The 23717-nt window shown below is 34.4% G+C and overlaps 1 protein-coding gene across 4 annotated transcripts in view; it reads right to left on the reverse strand.

Annotated features, from left to right (window-relative positions):
* The window catches only part of LOC149785239 (uncharacterized), a 37663-nt gene that overhangs the window by 10131 nt on the left and 3815 nt on the right, over positions 1 to 23717 (reverse strand). For all 4 annotated transcript variants that reach the window (XR_016425375.1, XM_089979075.1, XM_089979073.1 and 1 more), the window contains exons 2-4: positions 18185 to 18336; positions 13277 to 13397; positions 5608 to 5750 (exon numbers count right to left, since the gene is read on the reverse strand). Coding sequence is in view for 3 of the 4 variants with exons in the window: in XM_089979075.1 (XP_089835201.1) it covers positions 5608 to 5750; positions 13277 to 13397; positions 18185 to 18336 (416 nt within the window). In the remaining variant the exon portion in view is untranslated. The remainder of the gene's footprint in view (positions 1 to 5607; positions 5751 to 13276; positions 13398 to 18184; positions 18337 to 23717) is intronic.

Here is a 23717-nt window from a genome sequence, read left to right on the forward strand (position 1 = left end):
CTGTATGCTAAGTTTCTAACTTCCAACATATGAATGACAAGAAATGTTTGCAAATATCAAAGTTAGTAGATTTTAAGCTGATAATGTAAAATTAATGCACAGTTTCTAATAGAAAAAAAAGAAACATGCTATTGACCTGTAAACACTGATTGGAATTTAAAACGAACCATTGGTTTTAACCGAAACATTTTAATGACAAAAAACATTGGTAAAATATCTGGCATTTGTAAAGGTCTGAATTTGTGGCCATAAACTCTACATAGTCTTTTCCTACCTTCAAATGAGGACTGTCCTACCCAACCCTATGACTGTGACTGAATCTATTATTCTTACCCAAAAAGCAGAGTTTTCATCTATCTAGCCCATAAGGCCACATGCTACTATTGTAGTATTATTTATTTAGTGTCATCAATGTTCATACTGTATAAATTATACACCAGCTATTTATACTGTACAATGGCAGCTGGTATTGTACACTAGCTATTTATATGGTACAATGGCTCTTTATTTTATACAGCAACTATTTATACTGTATGATGGCTCTTTATAGTGTACACCAGCTATTTCTATTGTACAATGGCTAATTATTTTATACACCAACTATTTATACTGTACGATGCCTCTTTATAGTGTACACCTGCTATTTATAAGGTACAATATTGTACACCAGCTATTTATATACAGTAAAACCTGTCATGAGCGACCTCTGCTATGAGCGACCACCTGTCATGTCCGACCGCAATCGTAATGCACGGATCGATTTTACTATATAAACGCTCTGTTATGAACGACCACCTGCTGAACGCGACCAGCGACCGCGATTTCTTGGCAAAATATGCATTTTGACACTGCTATGAACGACCACATCGCCAAAAAATCAAAACAGATTGACACCACTGACCTTAACTTAATCCTTTGTAAACATTAGAGCTCGGGACAAATGTAGTATGCAAACAAAGTGCACATTAAATAACACTATAGTTGAACAACCATATATCGGGATAAACACCTCTAACCATCATTTAATCCTTTGTAACAAAGACGGCAAAAATAGCAAAGATTGCTCTAATAAAGTATTTAAAAATAATTTGTCTTGCTACAGTACCAGTTTTGTGAAATTTACAACTCCAGCGTACGGTGTCATTTGTAAACTGCAGTAAACCAGACTAAAGTACATGTCACTAACCGCCATTGTAGTGCCGAAGTCATGTGAATAGCCAGTAAGAGTAACATCAAAGGGAGTAATGCTGGATATACGCAGTCAATTTAGAGGTTTGTATTTTTTCTTTATCTGTATGAAAACTCACAAAACGCCGGTAGTCCTTATGTCCAAGTGAGAAATCGTTTAAAAGGGCTTCAGTGTTGGTTTGAGTACGTCGTTTGCTTTCCAGTTAATCCATAATGCCTGGAGGGTGAATGAGCTCATTGTCTTTAATACTAGTAAGTGAGAATCATTTCCGGATTTTTTTAAAATTATTTTTTATTTCTTTTGTTAGTGTTTCACCAAGCCACAATCTGTTTACGTGGGTGCAGATGGTCGGAACATTTGTTTATCGAGCTATAACGCTGTTGATTTAAATAAATGTACAGTATTGTTTCCTGATGAGTTAATTATGTATTTTGGTTTCATTCATTGGTACATAATATATATTTATTCCACAATTCCCCAAAACCTGATCAAAACCTATAGTCTTTATAACGTCAACACTAATAACAACGGCAGAATCTCCGCTGAAAAAAAGAAAAATTTTAACACTGGAAGAAAGGATTAATGTCATTGAAAGAAATGAAAAAGGTGAGACCACTCGCAAAATAGCAGTCAGGATAAAGCGTCGGTAAAACGCAAGTTCAAAATGTAATCAAAGACAAGAAGTCCATTAGAAACGAATGGCAGAAAGGTGCACAAGCACAGAGGAAATATGCCACGGCACGACGGACAGTTTACGAAGATCTGAACGAGCGAGTATGGGAGTGGTTTTGTGTTGCAAGGAGTAAAAACATACCAGTAAGTGGAAAGTTGATTCAGGAAAAGGCAATAATTGAGATACATCTTCAGACCAAAGAGCTGAGTAAAACATGTCAACAAAGAAGTATAATGGATTTCTTTTAAAAAAACAGTGAATAAGTGTATAAAATAAGATATATACATCATATCTAACTGTTCATTTTTTGTACATATTAATGTGATGTTGAAATATAAATTTTATTCTCGTTGTTTGATAGATGTATATCTTTATTATATAAAGATATTTTGAGAGGAATGCATGCATTATTTAACAAGATTCATGAATAAAGGATATGATACATGTACAGTGAGTATGGGTATTAATTATTTTTCAACAATGCTAACTATTGACCCTGAAAACCAGTCCATTTTCACACACCTCTTATGAGAGACCACCTGCCTTGAGAGACCACTTTTGGTTGGCAGAAGGGGCGGTCTCTCATAACAGGTTTTACTGTAGTACAATGGCTATTTCTATTGTACAATCACTCTTTTAGGCAGAAAAATAATCTAACCTATCTTGAAAGACCATCCCTCTACCATAATATTATGGTCTCTCATGACAAGTGGTCTGTCCTAACAGTTCACAAGACTATATAATCAATAAATCTATCCATAAAGAACCTGGTCTCTCAAGACAGGTGGTCTCTCAAGGCAGGTTTTACTGTATAGCATATGGCATACAAGAAAAAGAATCTTCTCCTTTCATGTGGACAGAGAAATCTAACACCCATAGGAAGATTCAATTGTTCTCTTATGGTTCCCTTTGTTACATTTTACCTATAAGAGAAAGCTGTGTGTGATAGTGCACTCATTGAAGCTGCATATGTCTATTATGTCATAAATGTTTTTAATGTTAACCATTCTCATATCCAACTGGTGGATGGCACTCAGTAGCACAACTAATTCCATAGTTTTACATGGACTGACACAAAACTTTGTAAACATTAGGGTCATCATCAGAAGATTTATATTTCAACGAATAACTTTGCTCCCACACATTTTTGTCAGTTATAGCCTATTTTCTATTGTAGAAATAAAATTTTTAGTGGAACTAGTGTTACAGTTTTTGATGGACTACTATGAAACTTTTTACATATTTAGGTTATCACCTGAAGATGGGCATATCAACAAATCACTTTGCTCTTCCAATGTTTTGTTAGAGTTACTGCCCTTTATGTCTTGCAGCTTCATAAACATTGTGCTGATCAATGGCAGCCATCTTGAAAATCTTGTTATCACTACACTTCTTGAAGGGACAGTTGTTGACATGGGGTTTTCACATATAGGTGGTTCCAAATGAAAATTATGCCAATATGACCTACGAAAATTTGAAAAAGTTCATACCAGGTACTTCTCAAAAACTGATAACAATACTGACATTTAAGACAAAACTAACCTCTTTCTTGCAATACACACATATTTTAAAATGGTGCTGATCTATCTGCTAAAAATGGATACTTTGATGACCATCCTGACATTTTTTAAGATGGCTAATGCTTCTGACCATATGCCTTGAGATGGAGTTTTCACTAAAACATTATTACACTGTACAGCAACATGCAGCTGGTTATGAAAGAAAATGGTGCACTTCGGACCTCCAATATGGCATCACAGGGCCATCTAAAAAATCCTGTTATTACTACTACTCTTGAATCAACCATGGCAATGACATGAAATTTGCACTATAACACTTCTTGCAGTATCTAGCTGGTTCTGAATGAAAACTGTGCATATGCACTTTTGTGAGGAGTTTTGAAAACCAGACTTAACTGGCATTCAGACTGAGTCAAAAGTCTCTCCTTGAATTTTTTTACTTCACAGAGTTTATGAACTAAATGATCTGCACATACACATACACAGAGTTTATGAACTAAATGATCCACAGAGTTTATGAACTAAATGATCTGCACATAGATTTTATGAACTAAATGATCCACAGAGTTTATGAACTAAATGATCTGCACATAGAGTTTATGAACTAAATGATCTGCACATACAGAGTTTATGAACTAAATGATCTGCACATAGAGTTTATGAACTGAATGATCTGCACATACAGAGTTTATGAACTAAATGATCTGCACATACAGAGTTTATGAACTAAATGATATGCACATACACTGAGTTTATGAACTAAATGATCTATACCAGAGAATACTGACCAGGTCTGGTATCAGTTGTATTCCAATGAACAAGCTGATAGCACTCTGACATTAAGGTCAAAGAGCTTATCTCATGTTTTTAGCCATCCTGGCTTGTAAGCTTGATAGAACAGTAATGTTTGAATGGAGTTTACCAAATGCAGTTCGTGGATATATCTCATACATACCTTGAATTATGATACCTTAACAACCATTTCCTCACACCCTATCTCCAAACACACACACACACAAAATTATATCACAAATGTAAACAAACATGTTGATGTGTTCTGATACTGCCATATAACAATATTCTTTCTATGATATCAGGTCCAGGGTCTAAGGCCAAGAAAAGAATTCTGAACTGCACTTACAAGCATCTTGTGAACATATTAACCTAGATATATAACAACATACTTATGTTACCAAATGTGGTGTCTTAGAGATCAATACTCAGCTGTATAAAAGAATAAAAGGACAGCAGAAAGGGTTCTATCATAGAGTTCATTGGTTATCTTCAGTCAGCAGCATGTCAGTCCATTTGAGGGATTTGGGTTGTTAGGGTTATTGCCCTTTTTGTATTGAAGCCAATTGTGACTCAATCTTTTCAGCACAACTAGACCTGCAGTTTGTTTTGCATGTTTTTAAATATCACTGAAATCTGGTCATCTTTTGATGCACATATTCACAAAGCTTTGTAAGAGTTATTGACCTTTTGGCTGTAATGTCTGGCAGAGTTTCATGAATGCAACAACACTTGCAGTTTTGAGTAGGCAGATGTGAAACTTATCACATCTTACTGTCATCATCAGAGGATAGTCTGGTTGACAAATCACTGTTCTTCACACTATTTACAGAGGTAGTTATGTGATTTTTTTAAAACCACAGTCTCACCTTATTGAAAGAATAGGGCTGGGATGTGTGAGTGACATGGGTATATATCTGAGAAAATTGCTCTCCATCTCTCTAGCTTTGTATTGAGAAGACAAATTTTGACAGTCTGTAAGCATTAATCCTTGTTTAAACAATCTTCTGTTGTAAATTAAACTTGTTATAATCTTTAAAGAAGATGTTCAATTTCTATATCCACACCAATAAACATGCCATCTTTCTTTGTCCAACACTATTTTTTCATAGTGAGAATTGAGAGAAGAGTAATCCATTATATGCACTAGTGTGGGATAGGGTAATCCCACCTTTGAGATTATAATTTGCAGACAATATTCTTTCAATAAGGTGAGTCAAAACAAATTATGTCCTTATGGTGAGATTTTTCTACCCCACATAAAAACATAACGAATTCTGTAAATGTCACATGGCTTTCCCACATGGGCAAGCTGTATTAAATGCACCTAGAAATGAGAGAAAAACATATCCTACAAAGTTTTCTCACATGGGTAAACTGTATTACACATATATCTGAGAGAAAAAATGGCCTCTAAAATGCAGTTTTCTTACCACTGTTGGAGGGTAAGTTGTCACAGTGTTTGTTGCTGTAGTGTATCCCACATTAGGTGTTGTGTAAGTGTATGGCTGGCCATAAGTGACACCTGGTTGATAGGGCTGAGATGCCAATGGGTACCCTGGTTGCTGTGGAAAGCCTACAAGACAGTAAAACATGACATCAAACACTTTCATAATTACAGCCCTTAAAATTATCATCCACCATCCTATGGTAAATTCTTCAATATTAAACAAAGAGAAAAAGTGTACTTCACACCAAATTTAATTTCTTGCAAAAGTCTATGATACAATGACTATATTTTTTATATATAATTGGTTAACCAAATCCAGCTTATATTTCTGCTGCCAGATCCAAAGACAAATTAATCTTTCTATCAAAAAGTATGTTATGGAGGGTTGACAGAAAGACTGCAGACACCCTTTTCAGGGGAGGTAAATCTGTGTGAAATTTAAAACAAACTATCAATATTAGCTCGCAAAATGGCATATGGAATCAAGGTATAAAGACTGCTTGGGGCTTCAGGGATTCAGGTAATATGCTACACTAAACAAGATCAAAGGGACAAACATAAAACTTCTGAAATACCAATAATTATGTTTCTTTTTTATGATTAAAAGCAGATACTAATATTCCACAAAACAAGTAATTAGAATTTTAAATGTCCTTTCTTTTCTCTATTTCATAACACAGAATTAATTAAAAATTTAAAATAGCAACATTTTTATAGAAATATTCAGGCTATTACCTTTCATGTGCATTTTCTAATAAAGGCCGTCAAACTATATCAAGGGAGGTAACCATTCTTGGTCTAATAATTTCCTCTTCAGATTAAAATCTGAGTTTTGTCCCTAGCCTGACATTTTCAAGATCAAAAGTTAGACAAAGCTAAATCAGGAAAAGTGTGTATTATTAGAAACATATAATACTTAGTAACACAAAGCAGACATCATGACACAGACTTTAGAATCCTTCCAAGCCAATAAAGTGGCAAACAAATTGTATTCTTTAAACAGATATGACAAAATCTGCTTAAATTATTAAAAATAAGTCAACAGATATTGACTTTGTAGCATTTGATTTTTGGGATGGGCAACTTATGTCCTTGTAAAAAGTATAGACAGTTCTGCCTACCCATCAGCAACCTAAGAACAGTTAAGTGACCTCTCACAAAAAACAATTAAAATGTGACACATTTCATCTGGATACAACAAAAGAAGCAGTAATACAAATCTTGATTATGAAAAACCATTCTAAATTAAAACTATAGATTCATAACCCTCACAACAGTGTGGTTCAATGACTTTGGTCAGGAAAATAAATTCAAATTTTAATTACTAAAATAAATTTTAAAAAAATAAAAAACAAGAGTCCCTCAAGGTATTGAAACTCTACTGGCTGAAAAGAACTTTCAGGAATCCAAGTTTTTTCTTCTGTCCTTTTCATATTAGCTACTGGGTATTGAAACTATCTTTAATATTAAATATTGTTGAGAAACTGCGATGACACACTAAGCCATACCAATACAACAAACCAAAGGACAAGGTCCATTAAGGGCAAATTTTGGCCCCCAAATTAGTGATGAATCAAAGTTTCTGTAAGAGTACTTATTGTTATGCCATACACACTGTATGTTAATGCAATACATGTACACATTCTACAATAAAATAACGCAAAATTAACAGTTCATTTTTTGTTCCTAAATAGGCATGTGTTCAGTCAAACAGACAATTTTTGCCAGATTTCTGCATCTTTAAAGTCTTCAAAACCAAGTAGTACAGTTGAGAACATGTTTTTTATTCTTCAAAAAGACATTTTTTTTAACCATCTGACTCATATGCAACTTTCATACCAGTACATGTTCCCATTTTCGCTCATACCTAACAAATGAACAAAAAAGACAGTATTTCTCAGATTAACCCGTTATATGTCCATCACCATATGGTCCTACTTCATTGTCACACAAATGATACTATATTTATCTTTCAACAAAACCAATGTTCAGATGATAACTGCTATATTTTATGGAAAAGATTCTATCATTTTGCTTGCTCATGATCATGATTTGTGGCTGTCCCTGAGCACAAATCATAAACCGTCGAAATAGCCAAACAAGAGTACCATAGCCGAATACAGGTAGATGAAGGTCCAAGTTCCGCAATATGAAGAAGAACAAGAAGCAGCCAATCGTGTAATTTTTTTATTAAATGGTCTGAAAAAGGAAGAATGGGAAGAAATACATATTTCAGTGTATTTTTTTAAATCCCTTTATTATTTTAAGCTGCAACAAAAAAATTATATTTCCTATTGCACTTGTTTTAAAATTAGGACAGGCAGGTCATTTTTATTTTTTCATTTTTAACACTACATATATTTAATGTGATTTTTTGGTGATTTGTTTTTTCTTTTACCATGGCAGAAAAGAGTACTAGAGTCAGCAATGAAACACAGATGGTTGGCCAACCAGAAACGCATATTTTTTGTTTGCCTTTTCTATACCGTATTTTCCGGCGTATAAGTCGATACTTTTTGACTTGAAAGTTTGGTCTTTGTCTTATACTCCGAATCAACTTATATATGGATTATGTCATTGAAACTGCATCGACTTATATATGGATTAAAGTATCCGGTATGCTATTGACATTGCTCTATAATCGGCATAATCGAAAACAGGTCACATAGAAGTACAAATTCATGTTAAATTACTATGTCAATAAATTGTCATAAACTAATATGACTGCGTTTATATTTGTAAGTTTTGTCATTAATTATTTTGCATTCTGCGTGTTTTTTCTTATTTCTCAAACATAAAATAAAAGAAAACAATTTACCGTACTGGTAAAAACTTCACCGGGCCGCATAGCACACTTACGGTCTATACTCTATAGTGTACTGTACTAATTCAAAGCATATTGTTTGTTCCTAAAAAAAAAGATATGAAATAACTGGTCCATTAATATTTGATTTTCCAGTATAATGTTGGACACACGTGAGCAATTACCGGCATAGCTTTTTGATTGATCCAATTGATCCTACAAAGGGATGTAATCCATATTAACTCGAGCGTTCTATGATTATTTATAAAATAATGTAGATCATGCATTCTACTGAATCCCCCAAATCATATGTTTCTAATTGTATTTGACAAAGTTTCTCAAATAAATTAGGTTTAAACTACACTAAAATCAGATATATAGATGGACTACCAGTACTCATAGATCATCAGTGATCCATGATTTTTAGTTTTGCAATTCAGTTTAAAGCAAATTGTAATGTCAACACTTCACCTATATTCATTCTTAACCAGCTGACGATTCGGTGTCTCTCTTTGATTATACCGGTTGTTGATAAATTGGTCTTTGGTTTCCAACAACAATCAAAGCCAGTTGCCGCAATTGTTTAGACCTTGATATTGGCTTTAGCTACCGATACTAGTTACCATATTGCCGGCACCCCATTGTTCTTTATCATTAATCCGCATCAATTATGCTACCCGTTTTTAACATCAATGGGATTAAGTACAACAGGAAATGATGCCCACTCCCTTCTCTAGATGTAAATAATGAATTTAGCCATGGGCATTGTTTTCATTGCTATAGTACTGGCACATTTTAATGAGTTCGGTATATTTTGATCAATCTTTTCAGTCATAATCATTCATATAAATATCCCTGTACAAATCATACAACTTATCTCACAATGCCTCCCGTCAAATCACGCAAGTCTTACACAGCGGCTTTTAAGCTGGAACTTGTAAAGTTCTCATCTGTTGAATCTTGCACTCAAGACTGGTTTCAACTGGAAGGAATAATCATAGCATGCACAGCCACGTGGCTCTTGTTGCAATGGATATCATAATTAAAACAAATATGGTTTAAACTAAACTAAAATCAGATATATTTTGAGCGCACGTGTGCTTGTGTGTGTGTGCACGAGAGAGAGAGAGTGAGAGATGAAAAAATTGACCGTGTACAAGATCGTTCTTTTATTCAGGGCGGTTTTTATTTGTAGCTTTTGCAAAGAGAAAATAGACGGTATCTTGAGTTACCTGACAATTGTGATAATCCTCATGTATTACGAGCCTCCTATATTCCATTATCAATAAACACCTCTAAATCAACAATTCATTCTTGTTTTAATTACGATGTACATTGTCACAACAACCACATGGCTATGCAGTGTTATTTACACGGTAATTAAACATGCTTAGCGCTTTGGCTATAATTGAAACCAGATTGAGGGCAAGAATCGACAGAATAGGTCAAATCAGCGAGGCTGCCAGTAGGGAAATGAGGCTTTTTTTAGGGAAATGAAAATCTGTCAACATTTTATTGAAGTCATTGTCCATACAAAATTTGTTATAAGGACAAGAGATCATACCCATTACTTTGTATTTGAACTGGCCGATAAAGATAATAGTGGGGTATATCATTGAATAGATTAGTAATAAAATGTTAATTATAACCAAGTCCAAACAGAACAAACACTTAAAAAATTGTATATATATATATATATATATATATATATATATATATATATATATATATGAATCGATTTAACGGAGTCCGTGACTTTCAAACTTACGATAGAAAATGACAAGTTTGTATAAGTTACGTTCGTAACTACAGGTAATAAAATGAACTACAATATGGATGTGCTTTCAATTATAATAAAACAAGCATGGACTGTTTATTCAGCTGTGTCAATTGATAACAAAATATAGCAGTTCAGAAGTAAAATCACAAGCATGTTACCATCGGTAATGCAATTTCACGATTGCCGGTAATATGGAATATCATACAATGATACCATCAATATTCATGCAACCGGAAGTTACTAGTATAAAATACAAAGCCAAGTTATTGACCTGGCCTCGTCTTATTCTCCGAATCGACTTATATATGGACGAAGGATGGAAAATTTACAAAATTGGTCAATTCGACTTATACTCCGCATCGACTTGTAGGCCGGAAAATACGGTAATCTAACATTATATATATATATTGGAACTCAAGCAAACAGAATTCAAATCTGAATAATATGTAAATGATATTAAAAAGATGATTTCAACATTGAGCGCAGTGAAAGTACAATATTCATTAGCATCACTGTTTATTTGTTTCAATTTAATGAATTATTTAAATACATGTACATATCTTAAAATCAGCATCTGTAGACTAGATTTAAGCAAACTCAAGAGCTATTGGCAACAGTATAGCATGGACTAATAAAATTTATTACAGCACTTTTTGAAGAAATATATCATGAATATGCTGAAAAAAGGGATTCTATTGTACAAGTTTACTGTACTTTTAAAACAACATGTACAGAATCTTTTTTATTAAAAATAAAAGCAAAAAAAAAACATATCATGAAAGTTTTGCACATATTTATGTTTATCCTAAGGAAGTGCACCAGGCCTTATGTAATGTATATATAGTAAACTGTCCTCAGGTTTGAAAATGTAAAGCTAAAACACTGCAGTTATTTAGTCACAACTTGAAGCAAGAGCAGTGGTTTGAGCTCTAGTACCATGTTTCATGTAAACTTAATTGAAAAACATGTTACTTTAGTTTTGGCAATTTTCACATTGCCATGCAACTATAAAAAATTTATGACTATGCAAAGCATAATGGGGTATGAGCATTTGTTGTACAAGACTTATATAATGAAAATTGGGTCACAATGCCTTATCTGCTGTAACCGTTATAAGCAGATCGTCTTGTCCTGTGTGCCTCTCTATATATCAAATGAAAGCTATGTCTGAAATTGGGATACCAAGCACGTATATATTTCTATTGATATTTGACTAAGGGCATCCATGCAGACATCAAAGTTATATTTTTGTAATTTGTCTTCTACATGTGACTGCATATAAGAAAAGTGTCACTCTATACGTACAATGCATCAATATTTGTCTACTAGACTATCTGTCTAAATAGTCTATCTGTGTGTGTGTGTGTGTGTGTGTGAGAGAGAGAGAGAGAGAGAGAGAGCAAGAGACAGAAGCTGTGTGAATTACCCTAGCTAGAAAAAAATTAGATAACATTTGACCTTTTGGAGTATATATCCAGTACTTTGGCAGTGTTCAGTTACTGCATTTTGAATGTCTTAGTCATTTTTTAAGTTTTATTTTAAAAGCTTGTCAGTACCAAGCAACACTGTCAACCATAGCTGCTCCGTTCTTTAACATTAAACACAAATGAGTAAATGACTGTCAGCTTCAATTCTGGTATGAACTATCTTTACCCCCAAGTAAAATGCTCCTTTAAAACATTTTTTCAAAAGTCCAGAATTTTAACAGCTCTGTGTATGTACATGAATGCGTGCCCATAGGTGCATGAGTGTGTATAAATTTTTCTTATGATTGGATCCCTTATTGATGCACCGTTTTTATTCTAAACCAATTAAAATGTTGCACAAAATAATTTGGTTAAAAGCTGATGTCAATGCCACCAATTTAAGGAATGCCATCAAGGCAGCCATTTTGAAGGTGAAATCAGCATCTATAGTGGTCACCTGGTCTCAATGGTCATTTTAATATCACCCAGAATTTTTTTTCCCACAAAAAAGTCAGGTATATAATGGTCACTTTATTTCCAGATAGCAGCTAGATATTTCCTAACCAAAGAACGGTTTCTCGCTGCTTTAAGTGGTCAACGGAATATATCAATTGTGACTGCTCAGTGTATGTAAACTAAACTTTTGTTGCACGGGGAAGGCATTTTTTATATAAAGGACTATCATTTGAATCAATCTGTAAGCATATCTTGTTTCACTTGTACTCACTGTACTCCAGTCACACTGTCAGTGTAACTCAAAGAGGTCACTATGTTAAAGTTGAAAGTGAGGTAGTTTTTACCATTAAGGGCAAGAGTATGGTGGGAAAAAGCAGTCTTGCTGGTAAAAGTAGTCATATTCTCACAGCTGATGTGGGAGTCTCCTTTTTGTGTCAGTATGACATCTATAGGTTGATATCTTCATCTATATACCAGTGAATTAAAACTATCTCTGATAAAAAAATAACATTCATCTCTGTGGACAGAAACTAGTTTAACATTTTTTTAGTCATATCACTACAATGTCTGCAGTTTGGCAGTTTATAATGATGGCTAGCATTAGATCACAAAATCAACAGGGTTTATCCTTATACAAGGTGCAAGCCATTCAGAAATCTTGTCCTGGTCTGAGGTGTAGAACTAATGCTATGCTGCAAAAACCATTTATCCCTTTCAGTCACAGTGACCTTGATTTTTGGACTTTTGATCCTGACATCAACAAGCTTCTTCCTCACCCCAAGTATAAGCTATCCGCAAAATCTGGTCCAGGTATGTTACATAGAATTTGTGTTATTGCACAAAAACCATTTACCTCTTTTAGTCACCAAGACTTTTAATTTGTCCTCTTTTATCCCAAAACCCTTTTATCCCAAAATCAAGTTCTTCCTTACACTATATACAAGCCATTCACAAAATTTGGTATTGTTGATGATGAAAAGTTAAAGTTACCATGCAGAAAAGGAAATGTTAATGGACAGATAGATTGACAGCGTGATGGCACAATATGCAGTTTCAACATTTCAGAGTAAATGTTACATGTTTTTCAAATACCTATGAGCATTCAAAGCGTAGGAATGTCTCAACATAAACATGTCACTACTCTTACCTGCACTTCCTTGATACTGGCTGCTGGGAGGCTGAAAGTACCAAGGATTGGGCTGGGGTGGGACTGGTCCACCTACAGCTATCTGGAACCCTGGCTGAGGCTGACTCACTGCTGGGTAACCCTGTAATCAAGATTATAATCAATACACTGTCAATCCTTACAAAATGAATGGCAAAAACTTTTGTCAGACAGCTTTCTAAGGAAGTCTCCAATTCCTAATTGCACCTTACTAGTAGTTATGTGATCTGCTATTATAATGATCAGGGTTGTCATAAGAATCTTAAAATTTGAAAACACGTGCTCCCAACTTGGAAGAAGTTGTAGTCCCAGTTCATAATACAGGAGTCCAGCTCAAAAGTTTAGAAGTGTTAAAAATATATTTTACTAAATTATTGTGCTGTATAATCTCTAGGAAAAAAAGAAGTAATAAGCTCAGATGCAAGGCATCTCATTACTATTAGCAGATGTCACCTGTGATAGAACAGTGATAATATCCGCTTAAGTTATCAATCATGGTGGAGCAATATCCAATTGGAATTCAGTCTCCAGAGTGACTAGAAGCTTTGCCAATGAGATACAAGGTTACCTTATTACATGTAATATGAATATATCTTGCTCATAATCAAATCCATCCAGCTTCATCTTAATAATATAAGACTACCAATATTTTAAAAAATCTGATCACAATCTGATCAAAAATAGTGTTGCCAGTATGTTAACAAGTTCAGCCAATGAGATGCAAGGTCACATCATTAATATGCATAAATATAACTGATAATTTAAATGAACCAAGATCTTTATGACAAAAGCTTGACTGCATCAAATCCTATCAAAATAGTCAAAAACCAATTTTTTCTAGTAAAGTTTTTTTTGCTTCAGTAAAACTTACCTGATCATAATACACTATGAACTACTATTACTTCACAAAAACAGCCCTCCCAGGCAAAAACATTTTAGCTAAAAACTAAAGTGATCTGCCCACCTAGGTGACAGAGTGAACTCCCTTGATATATGAACTGGCATCAAATCCAGTGAATATTTCAATTACTACTGAATGGAAGGTATGATCTCTAAATGTACATAATTATGAGGAGGCATAGAAGGTGTATGTGTATTATGATTGGGTAAGTATTACTGAAGAAACATATTTTACTAGAAAAAATTGGTTTCTTCTTTACCCGATCATAATACCTTACATTAATAGGTAAGAGGTGTAGCAAGTAACATTCCCTTACCACGGAGAGGTCATCTCCAGTCACCTAAGGTATGTGAGTCTGCTTATAGATAACCCAACTGGATAATCAATTCCATATGTTGGGGAGAAACTTCGATAGGGAAGATTGTCCCTCCTGCAAATCCAACAGAAATCATGAAGCCATGTCCTTATGAAGCTGTCAAACAATCCAGGAAGATAACCTGTTCTACCACAGCTATATTTCCCACAAGGTTAAGCTGAGCCTTTTGGGATCAAAGATCTCTGAGATAATAGTTGGAGAAAGTGGACTCTGATCTCCAACCCACAGCAAGGATAATGTCATTTAGGAACCAGTTTCACTCAAATGCAATGCTTGTGGCAACAGCTCTAATTATGTGAGTCAAAATGCATGGCAAATTCACTGATCTTGGGGTTTTCCCTATATGCAAAATGAATAACCCATTTTACACAGGATGAAAGTCTTTTAGAAGTAAGAAGAGGAGTGATCTCCCTTAATGCACTGGCTCAGACCTTCTCAAATACCACTTCAGAGCCCACAGTGAGTCCTACTGACAACCCCGAGATGAACTGTCTAGAGTAGACAGTGAGTCCTATAGACAAACCCAAGATGAATTGTCCAGAGTAGACAGTGAGTCCTATAGACAACCCTGAGATGAATTGTCCAGAGTAGACAGTGAGTCCTATAGACAACCCCGAGATGAACTGTCCAGAGCCCACAGTGAGTCCTATAGACAACCCCGTGATGAACTGTCCAGAGTAGACAGGGATTTCACTACAAAGTCTGACTGCCCATAAACAGGAGCCTGTTTTTAGTAATGAAAGTAGAACCATCACGTGTTATACTTACCCATCCTGTCAGAACTGCAAGTAGTCAATTGATAAGGCATGCATCTCACTGCTATTGCAAGTAGGAAGCAGGTCTTGTATGAGAAGTAAACCAATGAAGACCTCAAGAGCAGTTCAATCAAATGATGTTTTATTCGGCCAGGTTAGCACCCATGAGATATCCAACTTTGAGCAGAAAGCCTGCCGGCAATCTGTGCAGCATATTTCCATAGCAAATTTAATGTTTGACAAGTTGTAATTCCACTTAAAATAGCAAAATCTGACACCAGTCATCATTTCAAACTACCTGGAAACATTGGTGGATAAATGGCTGTTCCATCAATATCAATGAATCCAACAATGATGCAACTTTACTCCTTTGATATGGTTCTTTTGGTCATGTGACTTAATCATGGTTCAACAACACAAAGAATTACAAAAATGACGGATTAACTGACAGTGTTCTAAATTATCTGGGTCACAATGCAAAATGAATACTTTCATTTTTTGGCTGCATTGTTCAACCATGTTAATATTCATATGGGTTACATTTAAAAAAAATTAATCAGTCCATTTTATAACTTGATGCACTGCAGAACTATGATAACAATACATTCTATGGATGTTCAAGTCAAATGATTAAAATGACCATTTTGGCTCATCTTTTTTATTCCTCATTGCTGATAAAATAGCTAATTATCTGGTAATTTTAAATTGTGACAGGTGAAAGAGTTATGTTATTCAATGTGAATTTACAAGTTGTCAAACCAGTAAGTGCCCAGATTGTATTGATATGTACACTCATGTATTGTGGACATACATGTGTGCAGTAAATGCTGAATTTGATGAATAGGTTACATCACAAACTACCCAACACACAAATACAGGTTTCAGGGCCAATTTATCAGACAACAAATATCTTTGTTCATTTCCCTGATTTACTGGTAAGCAATCAAAAAGTAATATTATACTGATTTGGCCTTGGTAACATGGTTTTCAATAGATCAACAGATGTGTACCATCGGGTTTTGATGCATGTAATTTGATAATGGCTTATTTTTTAGATGTGTAAATTCCGACTTGTGCATTTATTTTAGACGCACTCAGATTTTGGCTGGAGCATCAATCTTAATTATCCTTGATTCATCTTTGGCTTAGTTTCTTACAAAGAGTGCGCTGTCCATAACAAATTTACTGTAGGAGGCACTGACTGACATCTGCTGTGGACCAGTTAACACCTTGACTGCCAATAATATCACACCAATGGAAGATATATATAAACAGAGCAGAGCTAACGCTTAGGTGCAACTGAATTCGGTTGGGTTGCTTTGAGATTATGTTTGAAGTTTATGATAGAGGAATAGGAAACAATGATGACAAAATGGACTGCCTTTTGATCACCTATCAACATTGGTCTGTTTGGACATCAGCTTAAAATGGTCAGAACTGGAGCATATGGTGGCTTGCGAAGCCGGTTGTCATGGTGTGGACCAACTCGAATAAATTTATTGGCAATTAATTTGCTTCATTTAGCAGAATGTTTAAAACTTCGGAATCATTTATGACTTCACTGGATTAATTTCTGAAAATAATATTTGCGTTTGTTTGTTTGTGCTTTAAATTATAATCAGTTAGACAAAATGGGAATATATGGCTTCTTGCGTGGAATTATGTTTTACTGGCGATTAATTTGCTTCAATCGACAAAACATTTAAAACCTCGAGCATTTTAATTAATGGATCATTCAGATAAAAAACTATAAAGGACATAACACTCAGTGCATATATCTGAACTTTAAAACCACAACAGCGCAAAGAAGTATATTTTATTTTCTGTCTCAGTCTTGGAAACGACCTACCGGTGATGAAATTTCCGTCCCTCAGACTCCAAAGAAACAGAAAGACAGTGTCAGTTCTGAGAAAAAGGAGAGTCAATCTCCAAAATTTGCTTAAAAATTTAAGAATGAGTGGAAAAGTGAATTAACAATTCTGTGATGTACATCATTGATATCTGAATAATATATAACCTTCATAGTTGTATGGGTATATGTTTTTGCATATAAAATGATTAAATCAGATCAAAATAGAAAATGTTGAGAAGTTGTAAATATAATTAAGTGTAAAATAATCCACTGCCCGTTTCATATACAAAATATACACATAGTCACACACAGAAAGAGAAACACTTTCACAAAATTCAGATGGTATGTTTCTTACGAAAAATTGTAAAATTATCTCATTATTCAGCATGAGACAAGAAATCTTAAACATTGTTTGTTTCCACCAACAATGAGGAATCAAAGCTATGGGCTCATGAATGTTCAAAAGAATTTACTCTCTTTCAGTTTTGACTCTTGAGATTTTAATTTTGACTCTTGAGATTTTATAGTCGAGTGTCAACTGACCCTTCACTTTTGAAATCCACTGAGAATATTCGGTAGTACATGTACTAAACACTAACACCCCCACCATGATGGTATACTAAAGCAATCACAGAGTTATCACTAGGTGTGATTCACACATGGTTTTTTCAACAATTTCTCTTGTATCTGTAAAGATACATTCACACTATTACTGTCTAAATATATTACAGAAGCCAGAGGCTTGAACTAACATTGACAAAGGTGAGATGGCAGTGATCAGTAAAAGTGAGTGACCACTCAAACACCTGGGGCCTCAGGAGAAGAAAAAATTGTTTTTGATAAATGAAAAATTTATTCCTTGGATTTCGCTCTAATTTTGGATCATGGTTTATTTAAAGCAATTAATAAAGACTTTTCTACCCAAATTTGAGTTGATACAACTTTGAGCAAATAGTTAAACTGTTAGTAAATGAACAGCTATGTGCACAAATTCTCATTGCCTTACCTGCAGACCACCCACTGGATAAGGCTGCAGAGGCTGAGGTGGGTAAGGGGTTTGTCCCAATGGGGTTTCTTGTGTCCCTCCTGCTAACCCTTGAGCCTCTCCTGAGTAAAGAGCATATTTTTGAGATTCCTCATATGATGGTGGGGTTGGCTCTGGAAAGACAAATGGTATTAAAGCAACTGAAGCGATACATCTTAAGTTGAAAAAGTAATTGAATTAGAAAAACTGAATCTCTCCAATTCAATTAAGTTGTTATGTATAGATCTTAAGGAACATCTCTCTCCTTCCTCTCTCTCTCTCTCTCTCTCTATCTTTGTTACATATTATTAGTAAACTTCAAAACAAATTCCCCAAATTATTTATACTATACACTTAATGGTCAATAGTGGAGAAACTGTCATGCCAACAACAATAGCTGGTCCCTTGACTGGCTAAATTAATAATACCGCGAGTATGAGTACAAATCAAACATTGAATCAAGATCAATCCCTTATACTGTGTTTGAGTACTCAAAATCAAGTGGAGAAAATGCAGCCAACAACACCAAGCCATGCAGTTACTGAAGCACATCTATATATACTCTTGTACTTAAATCACTGTTTATAAGTTGCGCCATCAGTATCTTCTGATGATCATGATGTTAGGATTGGTAAAATTTAACTTCAGTCTACATAAGAAAATGCCAGAGATATTTGACCTAATTATAAAAGCTTTGATTAACCTGGACCTGGGCAATTCTGTAATTTTCTTGATTATTTTTATGTAGCAATAGTTTGCATGTATCAGAAGTCTTGGTTGATGTGGTTTATTTAGTAGTTTTGTTTGAAAATTTTGTTATGGAAGAGCTTTAGTACTGGTTGTATTTAGTGTGTAAATGTATGTCCATACTGATTAATGACTACTTGTACTTAAGGAATAGTTTTAATATTTTAGTCTTACTGTTCCTTTTGATTAAAAATGAGTGTTTAAAATTTGACATCCTTTCAGGAGGATTTCAATTTAACAGGAAAGTTTCATACCCATAATCTGAAATATAAATGCTTGCATTTACCTATGCTTTATATAGATTATTCAGTCTGATTGATTATAACCGGACACATCTTAAATCACAGTTGTTGTTGTTGTTGTTGTTGTGGGGTTTAATGCCACTTTTCAGCACATGATAGGCTATGCATGGCGGCTAGTATTAATGGTTGAGGAAGAACCCGGGAAAACCTCGGGAAGAACCACCGACCCATGAGAAGCTACTGGCAAGCTTTCTCACATACCCACATTGGCCGAATCCTAGACTCGAACCCATGCAGACAGAGGTGAGATGGCAGTGATCCGTAATGGAAAGCGCTTTAGACCACTCGGCCACTCGGGGTCCCTTTAAATCACAGTGAATCCACAAACAATGATGCAAATTACATTGTTCAGACAAATATTTTAAACAGCAGTTTCACCTGAATAAAGAATTAATGAAAACAAGCATTAAATATCAGTTTGCAAGATCCTTTCTTTAATTACAATAATTCTAGTTTAAAAAAATCTATGCTCAGTCTTTTTGCTCCCTATTTTTTTCTCTCTATCTTACATATTGATTTAAGGTAGTGACAGGAACTGGATGCTAATGGATGGTGCACACAAACATGTGCACTAAAACAAAACAAAAATGCTTAATAATCTATATTTTTTAAAAAGGATTAAGATAAAAATAAACACAACTCAAAGTCTAAATTTTATTACAGTAATGAAGCTGAATTCAAATAGTTGACCATTAGTAATTGCCAGGAGTGTGACAGTAAGAAAATGGGGGAGAGGTACTTTCTGCATCACAGATGGCTTACTTCTCACTTAATCTTTAAATACATGGTTCAAAGCAACAATGAAATCTTCAAAAATTGGTACCCGATGAAAAAAGTCAATCAAATGCCAAAATAACAGGAATAAAAAGTTCTTTTAACAATATGTAAGATATACAAGGTCTTTTTTAAATACCCCGGAAATTCTTTTACTTTAAAAATGAAACTATATGCAAAATATGAAACTGTAGAGTGCCCCATTAAAACAAATATGAAATTTTTTGCTATTGTTTTATCTTTTCATATCAACATGTATGATGTTCTCAATAAAACAGTATATTAACATTGATGTTAAGCATGAAAATAAGCTAGCTAAGGTTATTTTGCTCTTGCTTAAACAATATGCTTTGTGGCAGTATTGTATGTTGTTGTTGTTGTTGTTGAGTTTAATTATAGTGGCGTGCGCACAATTGTGCATGTGTCACTTTTTTCTAACTGCACCGCAGCCTGCTAGTTGTTCCTGGGGAAGGGAATGGTGCCACCTCCCCCAGGCTTTTATGGATTCAAGGAACCCTGATAGTTTGCCCTCAGTCTGTGGGTCCATAAAGGTCCCTTACAGTTGAATGGTTGGCTGTCATTAGTAGGAAGGAGAGCTTGGGAGCAGTCCTGCTTGCTTTACATCGCTGGCTTTTTGTTGCATTTGCCTGGTGTTTCTTGCACACAAAAATTCGATTTTTTTTCTTTTCTTCTTCAAAATGTTCTAAAAAGGGTGGGGGAATGTTCTATGCTGTTTATAGAGGTTCTTAGTAGAAATCATGTACGAAGAGAGATTTTCAAGGTTATTATGGTATTACTAGTCGAGGTGTTTAGGGTGTGCTTCATATGTTATGTTATTTATAAGTTTTTAGATATTGCCTCTTTGTTATTTATTTACATAGCTGCCAACCTTCCAGGCTCACAATTAGTGAAAATAGGGATAAAAAATCATGAATTTGGACATGAATTAGTGAAAAATACCATGACAATAGCTCCATCCACTCTGACTGTCAAAACTACACTATATCAAGTTCGCAATATAAAACTAAAACCCTACATATATGCAGAAATATCTATTTATCAAGACATGATACTGTGGCAGACTTCCTCAACTGCTTGATCGTAAATTTGTTTTCTAAACAGTTCAGACTTCTTGCCTGCTGGTTGATCTTGGTGACTAAAATTGCTGACAAATTTTCTGCAGCTAAGGAGGCCCTAAAGTCTGTCTTATTTTTCCTCACTAGAGAAAATACTCTTTCGCTGTCACTGTTGTCTGTTGCTGTGAGGAATGCACAGGAGCTGCAGCACTTTTGGTTCTTCCACAGGAAATTTGGAAGCGATTTTCGAGTCCAGGAACAGTTCTGGTCTGTATTGTTTGTTACTTGTTTTTTTAGTACAGGTATCTTTTCTCTTAGTTCAAGGATTACTTTGCCACTTGGTGTGGTGGGTATGATTTTGGGTTTGAAGACAACTTTACACTTATTTATAGATATTTTGGTGGGATGGTTGTCTGGGTGGGTATCTAATCGAAGGGAGTATCGGAGGAGAAGTTCTTGCCTACGTAATTTTAAGGGTAGTTCTCCTGTTAGTGTTTGTAGTTCTTCTAATGATGTTGAGGGGAGTGTTCCTGTGCATAATAATAAGGCTTTTCTCTAAATAGTGTCAAGTTTTTGTAGTACAGGCTGCTTAGCTGAGTTATATGCTTGGCAACCGTAATCCAATTTTGATCTAATTAGGGTTTTATATATTGTGAGGAGGGTTTTCTGGTTGGATCCCCAGTTAGTCCCTGTGATGTTCCTGAGTAAATTGAGATCTTTGTTACAATTCTGGGTGAGTTGTTCAATGTGCTGTTTCCATGTGAGGTCGTTGTCAAAGATCATTTCAGGAATTTTACTACTGTTACGTATTTGATTAACTGATTTTGTATATAGAAGTTTGTATGTGCAATGTCCTTAACTATAAGAAAGTAAAAAGTCTTAGAACACAGGAATCGTCAATTTAAACTTAAAACTTGCATTAATTAAAAGTCATTCATTTGTAATGAGATTAAGTACAAAAATGTATGACAGCAGATCTGCTTTCTTCCATATTCTAGCATTAGAAGAATAAGCAAACCTTTTACCCTTTGACCTATGAACTGTAAAATTTATTAATGACATCTCAGGAATGATTGTGGCAAGTTTCATGTTCCTCTCGTTCAACATAAGCTATGTTGAGAAAAAGCAATGTGCATTTTTAAAACAGCTCACTTTTCATCTGTGAGGATGGGAAGTTTGTTCGGTAGATTGTTACCAATGAATACTGTTCTTGGTGAAAAAACATGAGAATTTTTCAAAAATTCTGTCTTGATATTTACAACTTATATGTTTCAGCTATACAACTAAAATTGAATCATATAATAATAATGACTATGTGGACTTTATGGGAGTGCTCAACAGATTTTATGTACTTCTGTGAGAGTACAGGTGTTGAAAGTTGTTTGCATTTGCCACATGTACAATGGACAAATGTTGTCATAGCTCAGTTACTTCATGTACTGTGGATGAAATTGCTTTGGATAGTGTACTTGTGGAAATTGTACATGATATATAACCACACAGCAAACCAAAAACTGCTTTTTCCATGTGCGTGCAAAATCAGCCCAAATTAGTCTAAAGTACACATCTTTAGCAGTTATTAAAACAGGAAAATGAATTTTGGCAGAATAGACAATACCAGCTACTGCAAGTGCAATAAATGAATTACAAAATTTACAAAAGGTTAAAAAAAGTTATCAGCTCATTTTTTTTTATCAATTTACCGCTTTTTTTTTACATGCACATCTGAAGCAAAGCCAAGCTGTACACTCTATAACCCGAATTAAATCCTTCGATCATACACCAAAATAAAGGTAATAAAAATTCTTGTAACAATGCCTAAGATATACAAGGTCATTTCTGAATAACCAGGACAACCAGTGAGGAAATCCTGGGATATTCTTTTCCTTTTGAAATCGAATCCTATACTAAATACAAATCTTAAGTTCTAAAACTGTGACATTTTTTGATCAGACTGTCTGCGTTGTTTATGCTAAGATGTCCTCTTTATTTTAAAATCATGTTTTTTTTTTTAAAAATTCATTGTCACTCTAATAGCACTTGAAACAATAATTTGTTAAATCATCAGAAATTCTCTAGGTGCAGGGTTATAATTAAAATGATACAGACATTGTGGAAAAATTGCTGAACAGTATTGGAAATGGGGGAGGTGATACAATTGTACAAGAATTTAGGGATATCACTAATTTTGCATAAAACATCTTTTATTCTCTCTCTCTCCAATAAATAATGTATACCCTGATCAACCAGGTCTTTATCACTGAGAAAATTATATTTCAATAAAATGTCTTTTTCTTATCAAAAAATGTTCTAAATATTAAAAAAATAAATCTTTGCAGAGATGGTCAACAATATTAATACACCTATTTAATAAATTCAATTTTTGTTATGTCTGATTTTATTTTCAAGAACTAACATAAAATTTCTTGTTTGTTATCAAGAATATTATTTTAATGAAATTTATGTTCATATTACTAACAAGGTGGGTTTTTTTAATAAATGCTTAGAAGGAAATATGATCAAACTTTTATAACACATTAAATAATAGTATCTGATAATGAAAGAAGCATTTGTAACAATTTTTCCTTAAGCAATTTAATATCATTCATCAGTTGA

Source organism: Sinohyriopsis cumingii, chromosome 13 (genome assembly GCF_028554795.1).
Source record: "Sinohyriopsis cumingii isolate HCF-2022 chromosome 13, ASM2855479v2, whole genome shotgun sequence".
Taxonomy (NCBI): Eukaryota; Metazoa; Mollusca; class Bivalvia; order Unionida; family Unionidae; genus Sinohyriopsis; species Sinohyriopsis cumingii.